We start from the raw sequence: 14,040 nt of genomic DNA, 5'->3' as shown, positions 1-14,040 counted from the left end.
GGATAACCCTGGGCATTTAGGGTAGTGAGCACTTCTCAGAAAAGGTAAGAATAGGAGTGGAGGTACCTCCCTCAAAAGGCATTTACTCAGTCTCATTTAGAGACCATGTTGAAAGCATAAAATCTGAGCCATAGCTCTTGGGTTTTGACAGGAAGTTATTAGCCACATAGCAAAGAGTAACGTAAGTAGGTTGATCAAAGAAGCTTCCCTCATAGAAAGTAATAGAAAACCACAGGCTGCAATATTAAGTGCCTTATCTCAAAAATAATCAGTATTATTTTCCTCTGTATTTCTCTACAGAAAAGGAGTCCATTTATTCTCTATAATTTCTAGACCATATCTTAATTAAAATGGCAAGAAGATATCCTTTAAGAATGGAGGCCAGAGCATTAGGGGTAAGGAATAAGTGCTACTTGGGTTAATAAATGATGTGTTATATCTGCCTAATAGAATATCTACAATGAACTTCCCTAAGGAAGGAAAGTTGATGACAGTGTTGTGGAGTGGTGCCAATCAGGCTAGAGCTAATTGGGCACAAATTATGAATCCACAATCCATTTTTGAATAGTTCAACGTCATCACAACCTACCCAGGGTTCTAGAAAATATACTCTGAGGTTGCTTATAAACCTCATCAGCCCTGAGAAGGTCCATTTCCTGCCTTTGTTTGTAAACAATTTGAAACAAGCTTATAGATCATGGATGAGGTGATCCAGCAATGGGCTCCAAACCAGAAGGGCCTGTAGACAGCGGGGCTCTGGGGCCTGAGGTTGCTTGATACCACTGTGGTCTCACTACGCTCCCCATATCGTCGGGTCAGGTGGGCCATACTCTGCACTGTGTCTGCCCTCTCACCTGTCCTCAACCTTAGAATGCTTTAGGTTTTGTTTTGTTTTTTAATGTTAACAAAAGATTATAACCTTTTCTACTATCCACCAATATTTGTGGGGGCTTGCAGTACATTTTGATTGAAGGCAGCAAGAGTGAAGCTTGTGCCAGGAAAACTTCCACCATAGCAAGTCAGTGACCACCTTCAGCTGGTTGGTAGCTACTTAGCCCGCCTCCAGAATGGAAATGTACCTTAATGCAGCAAAGTCTCACATAGGGCAGGGTAAGGGGGGAGATGGGTTTTCTCTACACCCATCCTGCATTACCATGGTGTTTGGGGTCTGCATTGCTTGTTCCTTATCTCCTTATCTGGCCAGGAAGGCGGTAATCACAATGTGGAGAAGCTATTAACCTGTCGTGGCCACCCCCTGACCTCCCAGTACGATCCATCACCTCAAGAGAGGTTGAGGGTTAGGATCTTCTATTTAGTTTCTTCTACTAAACTCTCATGGGTCCTTCACTGAAATCAAAGTGTCAGTGGATTTATAACCCAGAAAGAAACTAAAATTGAAGACTGAGTCATCAGTGGGCAACTCCATCTGATCCCAACCTGAATTGCCATCCTTCACGTGGGAGATAGAGGCACAAGTCACCAATAAATGCGTGATCATGTGTTATCTCAAGGTCAAGGTAATCTTTAAGGGAGAGGAGTACTGTCACCACTTGACTTTCTGTGACAGTTAATTGAATGTGTCAGCTTAGCTGGGCCACAGGGTACCCAGATATTTGCCCTCATTGTTTTGGGTATGTCTGTGAGGATGTCTTTTGGATGAGATTAACAATTAAATCAGTGAACACTGAGTAAGGCACATTGCTCTCCATGTGTGGGTGGGCCGCATCCAATCAGCTGAAGGCCTGGCTAGAACAGAAGACTGACCCTCCCCATCTGCCTCCTTCCCTGCCTGACAAGGATGCTCTGGGCACGTGTGTGAGTGAGGCTCCACACAAGCTGGCAGACAGGTCCCAGCGCCTGAGCACACTTCACATGAGAGTCACAGAGAAGCGGGGGTCATTGGAGAGCATCCCTTCTCATGGCTTGTTTGTGTTTTTAACAAAGCCTAGGGCTCTGGTCCAGCCTGTAGTTACAAAAGTCAGCACAGGGCATGGGAATGGTGAAGAGCAAAGGGAAACCCAAGTCCAAGTCCCAGACAAGAGAGGGCAAAAGAAGGGAGCCAAGTCCAAAAGGACCCAGTAAGCACTAGAGGTGGCCTCAGGGAACTGACTGCAGAAAGGAGGCCAGAGTCAAGACAGCCTGAGACACCCCAGGGCCAGACGTCTCCTTGCTGTTGTGTGTCTGCCTGGACCAAACAAATAGGTCTCTGCTTTTCACTTAGCTAGGACCAACTGGGTTTAAATTAATTACCTCCAAAGACTATTATAAAACAAAGACAAATACTCCCAGTTTCATTAAATAGCCCCAGTGTGCCCCTTTATCCACCTTGGTTCCTCCCTGACATGTTAAGTCTTTCATCGCTGCTTCAGAAATACCAGCATAAGGTGGACAATTCCACAACCTTTCAGTCACTCAGATTGTATGCATCTGTGATAGACTTGACTTGAGTAATGATGATGACTCTCTCTTCTCACAGGCTGTGCAAATAATTCTCACCATGTTTCACTATGCACTGGGTTTTCTCTGTGCTTCCTTGTTTCTTGGCGAAGAGGATATAAAAAGCACTGGCCATATCCCTGTATTACTTACACTAGGGTACATAGTATGGTCGTCACCATTTGTGAGTAAACCGTGGTATTTTTTCTCTCATCTTTTTTCTAATGTATCAAGTGAATTACTCATGAGATCAAACAATGGACTAAAGACCCAGTATCTGACTCTAAACAGCAAATTTTACTGTGGAAACAGCCTTAACAAAGTGGAGGGTAGGATTTGGGCTGGGGTGGGGAGTGCATACTTAGGGAAAGCATTTTTATGTTTGTTTTATGTTTGATAAATCCTTTAAGAGAATGGCATGGTCATGCATAAATGATATTGAAGGGTATGTTTGAAGAGTAATAAAGAGAGTGGCTATTTGGAAAGCTATGATGCCCTTCTTCGGCAGAGCGAAAATCCAAAGGCCTGAGCTTAATGATTTTTGGAGATTTTTAGAGAGACTACACAAGGAAATAGAAAAGAAGAAACATGGGGTGAAGAAATTAAAACAGGTTTCTAAAGTGGATGTTTTGAGTAAGGAAGGATATTGTAATAATTGCATAAGCATAGTTGCCAAGGTACCTGCCAGAGACATGCACGATTAATTACAAGACACTGTATTCAGGAAAACCCAAAGCTGTGGTCTCCCACAAGTTAATTTAGGCTCATAGCTACAACCAATCCAGAAACAATTCATCAATCAAGGATTTTATTCATAAGTGATGTGGCATAGTAACACAGCTAATATTCCTAGTGTATCAAAGCTGAAAGAACGTGAAAGAAAGTGAAGTCGCTCAGTCGTGTCTGACTCTTTGTGACCTCATGGACTGTAGCCTACCAAGCTCCTCCCTCCATGGGATTCTCCAGGCAAGAACACTGGAGTGGGTTGCATTTCCTTCTCCATCAAAGCTGACCCAAGGCCCAATTTCTCCTTAGAGGGCAAAAGGTTTTATTAACCTCTGACCAATTCCCTTTGTACTCCTCAACCAAAAATGAGGCTGTGGGAGAGGAGATTTGAATGTAACGCAGTCCCTGTGCTTTGTGAAAAGAACTCTGAAACATGCTGCATGCATCCTAAGTCTCTTCAGTCATGTCCAACTCTTTGCAACCCTTGTAGCCCACCAGTTTCCTCTGTCCATGAGGATTCTCCAGACAAGAATACTGGCGTGGGTTGCATTCTCCTTCTCAAGGGGATCTTCCCAACCCAGGGATCAAACATGCACCTTTTATGCCTCCTACCATATGCAGGAGATATGTCATCAGATATGCAGATGACATCACCCTTAGGGCAGGAAGAGAAGAGAAACCAAAGAGCCTCTTGATGAAAGTGAAAGACAAGAATGAAAAAGATGGCTTAAAGCTCAACATTCAAAAAACAAACATCATGGCATCTGGTCCCATCACTTCATGGCAAATAGATGGGGAAACAATGGAAACAGTGTCAGACTTTATTTTCTTGGTCTCCAAAATCACTGCAGATGGTGACTGCAGCCATGAAATTAGAAGATGCTCGCTCCTTGGAAGAAAAGCTATGACCAACCTAGACAGCATATAAAGAAGCAGAGACATTAGTTTTCCGACAAAGGTCCATCTAGTCAAAGCTATGGTTTTTCCAGTAGTCATGTATGGATGTGAGTTGCATATAAAGAAAGCTGAGCACCAAGGAATTGATGCTTTTGAGCTGTGGTGTTGGAGAAGACTCTTGAGAAGTTCCTTGGACTGCAAGGAAATCTAACCAGTCCATCCTAAAGGAAATCAGTCCTGAATATTCATTGGAAAGACTGATGCTGAAGCTGAAATTCCAATACTTTGGCCACCTGATGCAAAGAACTGACTCATTGGAAAAGACCCTGATGCTGGGCAAGACTGAGGCAGGAGGAGAAGGGGACGACCGAGGATGAGATGGCTGGATGGCATCAATGGCTCGATGGACACGAGTTTGAGTAAGCTCCAGGAGTTGGTGCTGGACAGGGAAGCCTTGTGTGCCGCAGTCCATGGGGTTGCAAAGAATTGGACACAACTGAGTGACTGAACTGAACTGATGCCTCCTGCATTGGCAGGCAGATTCTTTACCATTAGGGCTTCCAAGAAAGCCCCTTGAAACATGGTAACCCTGGGGGGTCTGGTCACCAGTGCCCCAGATGAGAGATAGTCCCTCAGAGACTTTCCTTTAGGGTTGGTCCTCAAGTGAAGGGCATTTATCAGCACCAGAACTTTCTGGAAAGGGCCATATGTCATAAGGAGAAATGCTTTACACTGACAGAATACAGTGAAAGTGAATTGCCCAATACAAGGCATCCAGAAGGATTCCCAAGTCCATGATGTAGAAGAGAAGATTACAGAAGAAATTAGTCACAGGTAGTAATTAGTCAATTTTATATCTGCTGCATATCAGGCATGTTTCAAAAAGTACTTCAGGTCTGTTTTATATGATGGAAAAACCAACCTCATGAGAGAATGTTACTAATTCCCATTTAATGAATGAGGAAACCAAGATTTAGAAAGTTTAAGTAAATTTTACAGAGTGACCCAGGAAAAGTATCAGAGTTTTGTTTTTTTTTTAAATCAAGCTAAGAATGCTTCTGCTTTCATGACAGGGTCTCATTTTCCCAGACTGCAAGGTCCCCAGCCCCCTTCAAATTAGTCATCTTTTGTAACTACTGTGAGCAGATGCAGATCAGGTATAAGACAAACCATTTCAAAAAAAAAAAAATTCCTAATTGCCAGGAGCAACAAACAGTCCTTAAGACAGACTATGTGGAAGTCAGCCTCTAATTCTTCAGATCAAATGCTTTCTGAAACTATTTTCAGTTGATGAAATCTTTTTTTCTACAGCGTGGTGGGTGTAGGGCAATGTTCTCTCAAATAAATGGCAATCAAAACAAGTGAAGTACAGCCTCCTCGTCCCCCATAGTCTTTGTGAGGTCCCTAAGCCCCAGGGTTCATTAATGACCGAAGACTAAAACGTCGTTTCTTCTCTGTAGAAAGGGTGAGTCCATTTCTTAGAATCTACCAGTGGTCACTACAGAACTGAAATACATAGTTAAAACCGCCTTCTTCAGAGAACTCAGAGATACGTTAGAGCTCAGGAATGCCGCTGGCGTTAGGGAACGTGTTTGGGGGCCCGTCACCAGGAGTGGGTGTTTACAGACCCGTGTTTCTGCCCCCAGTTCCTCATATCGGGGTCCATGGCTGTCAGCGCACAGAAGAAGCCCACGCGGTATAAGGTACATGGGACGTTTGGGGCAAGGCCAGAGATGACAGGCTTGTGCCTGGAACACACTGAGAAGAAATTATTGCTTTTCAGTCAGTTTTTCTAGGAGAAAAAAATGCTTTTCCAAATGTTTGTATAGGAAAAAACCCACTTGTTATCAGGATGCCCTCCAGTGCACCTCTTTGTGTGCAGGGTGTATGGGCGTTGAGGAGGGTGCAGTGCAAGGAGTTAGTTCTATAAGTTTTTGGATGAGAGGGTTCCTATGCGAAAATCAATTCAAGCTATCTAGTGGAGTATGTTGGCATTGTTGTTTAGTTGCTAAGCTGTGTCTGATGTTTTTGCAACCCAATGGACTGTAACCTCCAGGTTCCTCTGTCCATGGGATTCCCCGGTCAAGAATACTGGAATGAGTTGCCTTTTTCTTCTCCAGGGGATCTTCTCGATCCAGGGATCAAACCTACGTCTCCTGAACTGACAGGCAGATTCTTTACCACTGAGCCACCAGGAATGCCAAGAAGGGAAAATATAGCCAAACAGAGCTCTAACCTAAGAGTCAAAAGCAGTGGGAAGGGGATAAGACAACATGATGTTTGAAAAGAGAGTTGCCTTCAGCAAACTCAGATCTAGAGAATAACATTGGAACATGAATCAGATACCATTAAAGTATATCCAACAATAGTAGAACCTCCCCCACTGTGATTGGGATCACAGCTCTGGAGATGGATTGTCCAATTGGCTGCATGAACTTGGGCAAATTACTGTGCTTCACTCTCCTCATCTGAAAATTAAAAAAAGTGACCCATAAAGTTACCTACCTCAGAAGATGGTTGTGAGGGTTAAAAGAGTAAATAAGCATGAAGGACGAGGCTTCCCAGTGGCAATAGTGGTAAAGAACCTGCCTGCCAATGCAGGAGACACAGGTGGTGCGGATTCAATCCCCGGGTAGGAGGGCATGGCAACCCACTCCAGTCTTCTGGCCTGGAGAACCCCATGGAGAGGGAAGCCTGGAGGGCTACAGTCCACAAGGTTGCAAAGAGTCAGACACAGCTGAGCGACTTGGCGCGGCATGCACGCAAGCATAAAGGACCGTTGCACACAGCATGTACATGTGACCCAGATGTGACCTGGTGTTACTTTTGCCCCAAAGATGCAAGTAGAGTTGGCCTCGAAGTCTATGAATGCCCTTGTGATTTTGCAAATCCCTGAAACTGTATTGGCTGGGGCGGGCGGGGGGAGTGCAACACGAGAGTGGAAAGCTTTGTGCTCAGTCACTCGGTCGTGTCCGACTCCGGGGCCCCATAGACCACAGCCCACCAGGCTCCTCTGTCCATGGGGTTCTCCAGACAGGAAGACTAGAGTGGGGTGCCAGTCTTCCCCCAGGGGATCATCTCAACCCAGAGACTGGACCCGCATCTCTTATGTTTCCTACATTGGCCAGAGGGTTCTTTACCACTAGAACCACCTGGAAAGCCCCAACTGAGGCTGTATTTGGGGACAAAGTGAAGAGTATAGCCCAGGAGACAGCATTTCAGACAGCTCTGAGAAACCGCTCCAAACAGGCAGGAGGGACAGTCAGTGTATATGTGATTTTGATGAAGGGGGAGTACATGCAGTCAAGCAATTTTTGCAGAAGCTTGCTGCTAGCTTCAGGAAGGTTGCTGCTAGCTTCATGAAGCTTGCTGCTAGTTTCATGAAAGATAGTGTTACTCACAAGGAGCAGATGTCACCATGAAGGATTTTAGTATTTTTCTAGGTATGAGGAGATACAAAAATTGGACTCATAAAATCTTCTGAAAATATCTAAGTATCTGAAGACCTGTTTGGCTAGTTTTTCCCAGAGCACAGAGTGCCTCATTCCTGATCTCCACCCTGAACTTCTTTCAGGTGGATGTTGAAGGTTAAGGGTCAAACCAGCTTGTGATTTAATCCTTGTCAGAGGCAGAGAGCAATTGCCCATTTTTAATTGGCAACTGACATCATCCTAGTTCAGTTTCATATTTGCACAGACTGTTTCCATTTTTCTTCGCCACATCCAAGGAAACAGGTGTGAATAAATTTGCAATGCGGGAGACCTGGGTTTGATCCCTGGGTTTGCAAGATCCCATGGAGAAGGGAACAGCTACCCACTCCAGTATTCTGGCCTGGAGAATCTGGCATGGACTTTAGTCCAGGGGGTCACAAACAGCTGGACATGACTGAGTGACTTTCACTTCACTTGACTGGTTGTCACAAAAACTCACCAAAAGTGTTTTTGTTTTTTGTTTTTTACCAGAAGGATGGTGGGAGAGAATGATGGCTATAACTTCCAAGTTCTAGCCACAGTCTGGCTCCCCTTGCCATTCTTCCCCCAACCTCAAGCAGCAAAAGTAAGCATTTCTTCTTGTCTCAGCCAGTGTAGTTCCAGTTCCTTCTCTAGAAACATGTGATATCATTCTTCACAGAAACACAAACACTCCTCTGCCCCAAGGATGCTAGTCCAGGAAGTTTCCAAATCAGTGTGGCTCAATTCTACAGAACAAAATCAATTATAATTACTTATCAAGTCAGGGAAATGCCTTGGAAAATTTACTCAAGTGGCAGCATAATGTTCTGTTATTCTTGGGTGCTATAATGCACCTCATGTACCGTTAATGTTTCTAAATTCCAGTCAGTTCAGTTCAGTTGCTCAGTCGTGTCCAACTCTTTGCGACCCCATGGACCGCAGCACACCAAGCCTCTCTGTCCATCACCAATTCCCGGAGTTTACTCAGACTCATGTCCATTGAGTCAGTGATGGCATCCAACCACCTCATCGTCTGTCGTCCCTTCTCCTCCTGCCTTCAATCTTGCCCAGCATCAGGGTCTTTTCAAATGAGTCAGCTCTTCGCATCAGGTGGTCAAAGGATTGGAGTTTCAGCTTCAACATCAGTCCTTCCAGTGAACACTCAGGACTGATCTCCTCTAGGATGGACTGGTTGGATCCCCTTGCAGTCCAAGGGGCTCTCGAGTCTTCTCCAGCACCGCAGTTCGAAAGCATCCATTCTTTGGTGCTCAGCTTTCTCTATAAATTCCAATGATTCAGTTCAAAAAACCATCTTGGGCATGAGGCATGCTCTGGTATGTAGGATGCCTTGGTGAACAAACAGACAAAGATTTATTGCCCCTGTGACACTTACATTGTAATGGGAGGATAGAGAAATTGAAAGTGACAGATAAGGAAACAGTAACATGTGAGAAAGTGAGAACCTCCTTGGGAGTGCGGGAAACACTCGCAGGGCTGCCCTTGGGAGTCTGTGTGCCTTAAGTGCCGTTTTTGGTCAGTTGCTCAGTTGTGTCCAACTCTTTGCAACTCCATGGACTGCAGCACGCCAGGCCTCCCTGGAGCCCCTCACCATCTCCCAAAGTTTGCCCAAGTTCATATCCACTGCATCGGTGATGCCATCCAGCCATCTCACCCTTTGACGCCCTCTTCTCCTTCCCTCAGTCTTTCCTGGCATCAGGGAGAGCTTGTGTGCTTAAATAAGATGATCCAAATTCATCTCATTGAGAAGATGGCATCTGAGCAAAGCCTGAGGGAGAGATTTGTTCTGAACCCAGGAAGGCTCTTCCTAACTGTTTGTTTCCCCATTTCTCTAGCGAATTAACTTCCCTACAGTTAAAGCCTAGATCTCCTATGCATCTTATCAATTCCTTCAAACAACTGTCTTTCTCCACAGCTTCTGTTGCAGGAAGGGGGACCCCCTTCCAGGGCCTGAGAGTGGACTCTTGTCTAACATTCAGAAATGAATTGTCCAAGAATACACACATGCTGACAGATGTTAGCAAGAGGCTTTACTGGGAGGGCACCCAGGTGGAGAGCAGGGGGTAAGGGAGCCCAGGAGCCTGCTCTGCCGCGTGGCTCACAGTCTCAGCTTTCATGGTAACGGGGTTGGTTTCCAGATGGTCTCTGGCCAATAATTCTGACTCAGGGTCCTTTCTGGTGGTGCACACATCACTCACCCAAGATGTTCCAACAAGGAGGATTCTGGGAGGTTGATAGGACTTGTGGACTGGGGTCTCCTCTCTCCTTTTGACTTTTCCCAAATTCTTCTGGTTGGTAGTGGCTTGTTAGTTCCACATGCCTTACCAAGACCTCCTGTTGTTAAAATCTCATTAAAGTGGCTACTACCTTGTCTAGCCAGGGTGTGGTTTCAGTCAGTGTTTCCCTTAACACTTCAACTATTTATGAGAATACCCTTAGGCCTAGATTTCTGCATCAGGTCAGTTCAGTTCAGTTCAGTCACTCAGTCGTGTCTGACTTTTTGCGACCCCATGAATCGCAGCACACCAGGCCTCCCTGCCCATCACCAACTCCCAGAGTCCATCCCAACCCATGTCCATCGAGTCAGTGATGCCATCCAGCCATCTCATCCTCTGTCATCCCCTTCTCCTGCCCCCAATCCCTCCCAGCATCAGAGTCTTTTCTGCTGCTACAAATGAAGTCATCTCCCTTGGGGAGATTGAAGCCCTCTTTTTATAGTTTCCTCTGGACAACTTCTCTAAGCCAGGGCTCTGGTGCTAGAATGTGCTGGGGGTCAAGGACACTGGGGTGCTTCTCTCTGAGTGAAGCCTCCACTTTAAGAGCTGAGGGCTTGGTGAAGGTGGCAGCAGCCCAGGTCTCCTCTGTTTGCCTCTTATGATGTGGAACCCTGACCCCATCAGCCAGGGCAGGGGTGATCACTGCCCAGGACTCACTGATACCACATCCAAGGTACTCCCCTATCCCATAAGTGGGGGGCTCGGCAGATGAAGAGACCCCCCTTCTCTAGGCTGCATGCACTGGGATGTAGCCTGGGCAACGGGTGGCTGGGCACAGGATTAGACATGCTAATTAAATGACCTGTGCCTCCAGGGAAGGTAGCACTAGATGAAACTCTGACTAGGGGATGAGGGGAAAGATTTGGAGTGGTCTTGCCTTGTTGAGAAGAGACAAGAGGGTGCAGACCTCGGTTCCTATACCACAGACTCACAGTTTGTACTGAGTTTTAGTAGATTTTCTTGAATAAATGTTTCTTCATTTGCTGTATGCCCTGAGGACTGTTTCCAGAGATTTTTAAGTGATTGGGTTTATTTTTAGTAACATTCACGAGTTTCAGTGGGGAGTTGGTCCTTGATGTTCCTCAGACTCTCACACTAGAAAGAGGATCCCTCAAAAGTAATGATGTTGTGTATTTAATTCAAATGTTCAATTAGGCTTTTTTGGAACATACATATCTTTCTTTAGGTGATCCTGGTTCGTAAAGATGAATCACTGTTCTCTTTACCCCAACCTAGAGAAAGGGGCTCTCTTCATCTGCCCAGCCCCCGCTCATGGGATGAGGGACCTCACAAGTGGGTACAGGGTAAGTGTGCAGAGGCAGGAGCAGTGGGCGCTTTCTGGAGCATGCCGCAGCCTGGATCTTCACTAAGGAAGAGGCCCTCTGGCTGATACTCCCAGCAGCTCCACGTGGACATGGAGATGAAACTTTAGAATCCTCAGCACAGAGACTAGACTCTTCACATTCCTTCCCTCACCTATTTCTCTGACCACATGTAGCCCAACCCCCCTTCAGCATTTCACGTTTCAGCCACACCAAATGCCAGGAGCTTTCTGGAACTGCCGCTTCCCCATGTTTCTGAAGCTGTGTATACACTGCTCTCTTTCCCATAATACACTTCCTCAGCTTTGTCTGCCACTATGAACTGAGTCTGGCTATCCAAGGAAAAATGAGAAACAGTGAGAAGATGCCAGGCTTGTAGCATCTACAGGAGATGAGGACTAGTCTTAGAAGATAAACAGGATCTGAGGGAGTCCCAGAGAACCAGGAAAAGAAAGCGCAGAAGTCCAGCAGAAGTGTCCCTTTTAGGGAGGCGTGTCTGGCCGCACTGTCACCATCACTGGGTATCTAGCAGTCCAGGTTCCCGCCGCCCACCTCTGCATAGCATCGCAGCTCTCTCTTCTAGGAATGAATCCTAGTCTTTTGTTCTTCTTTAAGTTACTTGCTCAAGGTTTATAGTCCTTAAGAGGAGCATTTCATTAGCTGTGGTCTGACTCTGACTCTAGAGACTGAAGACAGGAAGGACCTCCCTCTGACTTTCATAGAAGTTTGATAAGCATCTCTCATAAAGACTAGAACAATGAGAAGAGCCCTTAAAGTAGGAAGGGGGTTGCCGACTGGACAACCAAAAATTAATGTTGCCACTATCATCCTTTCTTTTTGTTAACCAGCATCAAAGCACATCCTTCTTTCCATTATTAGTGTTTAAAAAGTCCTCTTTAAAATGTAACTATCCTCACATATACAAAAATGCATGCAGCATCTTTGAAAAGGGGTACAGCCTCTCTTGACAGCTCCCATAAGGCCCTCCTCGCTGTCTGGAAGGACGCCGGGACTCTGGAAAGGGTTTAAGTACTGAAGTGGCATTACTGAAGGAGGATGACTTTGGCAGATGCTAGACTTAAGCTCATTATTTATTGAATTTTTATCACATGAAGTATCATTTTGCCTCCCCCATTTGATTATAAGATTCTTCAGTTGAAGTCTGAGTTTATCCTTAACACAATATTTAGCATGTTGTAGGCACTGTATATTTGTTGAATAAATAAATATATCTTCTGAAAAAAAAATTTATCCTAATTGGTTACTAGACAAATTTAACTCAGAGTCCTGCTAGCAAGTGCAGTAAAATGTCAGAAAATCAGATGAAAGTTTTAGCTGGACTGTTCCCCAGCTGATGGCTAGGCTGGTTGCTTCATCAGAATCTGCTTCTGCGGCTCCTGATCAGCTCCCTCGTGTGTCTGTCACAGCTGACGTCCACCATCGTCATGAGCATCTTTAGCGCCTGCTTTTCTGCATGTGGTTCAATTATATTATGTATCGCGTGCTTCTCCTATGCTGCAAAAATGGAAGACTATGTTTGGTCACAGGTAGGTACCAAATTTAACAATAACTGGATCAAAATTTTAGATATAACTGAAAAAAAACTATGATGAATGGTGTATGTTTGCAATGAGCAAGGTATGGAAAAGACAACCAAAGTTATCAACCATCTTTGGCAGAGAAATATTTTAAAAAAAACTGTATTTCCTCCAAATTTTTTTCATGGGAATATTTTAAAAATCAGTTTTCCTTTAGTATTTGGAAACAGTAAAAACCTAAGAAAAAGAGGAACACTTGGGGCTACCAGGGCTGGAAGAGGCAAAGAAGAATCCTCCCCCCGAGGGGGCTTTGGAAGGAACAGTGTCAGACCAATACATTCCTTTTGACTTTTACCTTCCAGGCCTGTGAGAAAATACATTTCAGTTGTGTTAAGCCACTGAATTGTGATACTTCATTACAGTAGCCCTAAGAAGCCAGCATGGGAGCCCAGTAAGCAGCCATCCACTCTCCTTCTCTCATGTTCTGAACCAAAGGAGCAAAGACAGAATCAAGCAGATATAGTTGAAACTATCCGCTTTATTGTTGATTACCATAGTTGAGTGCTGAAGAATTGATGCTTTCGAACTGCAGTATGGAGAAGACTCTTGAGAGTCCCTTGCAGCGCAAGATCAAACCAGTCCATCCTAAAGGAAATCAGTCCTGAATATTCACTGGAAGGACTGATGCTGAAGCTGAAACGCCAATACTTTGGCCACCTGATGTGAAGAACTGACTCCTTAGAAAAGACCCTGATGCTGGGAAAGATTAAAGGCATGAGGAGAAGGGGATGACAGAGGATGCGATGGTTAGGTGGCATCACTGACTCCAGGGACATGAATTTGAGCACACTCTGGGAGATCGTGGAGGAAATGGGAGTCTGGTGTACTGCAGTCCACGGGGTTGCAAAGAGTTGGACACGACTAACCACCATCACCACCATAGTTGGAGAAAAAGTTTTAAATCTTTGGCCAAAATTAACCTGCTAGTGTACTGATACCTGTCCTTATGAATTAAACTCATCCTGCTAGTTATGTTTAGACCTCCAGTCTCCCTACAGTGGCCCTGCCAACTTCCAGACGTTGAGAAGAAGAACTCGTAGCTGCAAGCACAGATCATTCTGGAAGGAGCTGGCTTCCTCCTCTCAAAAATCAACAATTAGATAAATCCCTGCTTCTCACATGGGGACTTGTAAGTGAAGAGCATGAAAAAGCACCAGAAGCCATTCTTTACCTATTTCTCAAAAAGAGAAAACTCCTACTTGGGAGCGTGGTAGAAATGTGGACGTAGAAGGAGAACAGTTCCATCTGACACGCGCCACAGCGCTCACGATCCGTGAGTTAGAAGAAAACAGTCATGCCGACTACACATGAGCCG

The 14,040-nt window shown here is 45.2% G+C and overlaps 1 protein-coding gene across 1 annotated transcript in view; it reads left to right on the top strand.

Annotated features, from left to right (window-relative positions):
- The first annotated feature begins 350 nt into the window (after window positions 1–350).
- LOC120876040 (B-lymphocyte antigen CD20-like) overlaps window positions 351–14,040 on the top strand; it is a 19,736-nt gene continuing 6,046 nt past the window's right edge. The window contains exons 1-4 of the mRNA XM_040257757.1: window positions 351–395; window positions 2,477–2,620; window positions 5,706–5,762; window positions 12,555–12,674. Coding sequence (XP_040113691.1) covers window positions 351–395; window positions 2,477–2,620; window positions 5,706–5,762; window positions 12,555–12,674 — 366 coding nt within the window. The remainder of the gene's footprint in view (window positions 396–2,476; window positions 2,621–5,705; window positions 5,763–12,554; window positions 12,675–14,040) is intronic.

Source organism: Oryx dammah, unplaced genomic scaffold (assembly GCF_014754425.2).
Source record: "Oryx dammah isolate SB20612 unplaced genomic scaffold, SCBI_Odam_1.1 HiC_scaffold_17, whole genome shotgun sequence".
Classification (NCBI taxonomy): Eukaryota; Metazoa; Chordata; class Mammalia; order Artiodactyla; family Bovidae; genus Oryx; species Oryx dammah.
This window is presented reverse-complemented; position numbering and strand designations above follow the sequence as displayed.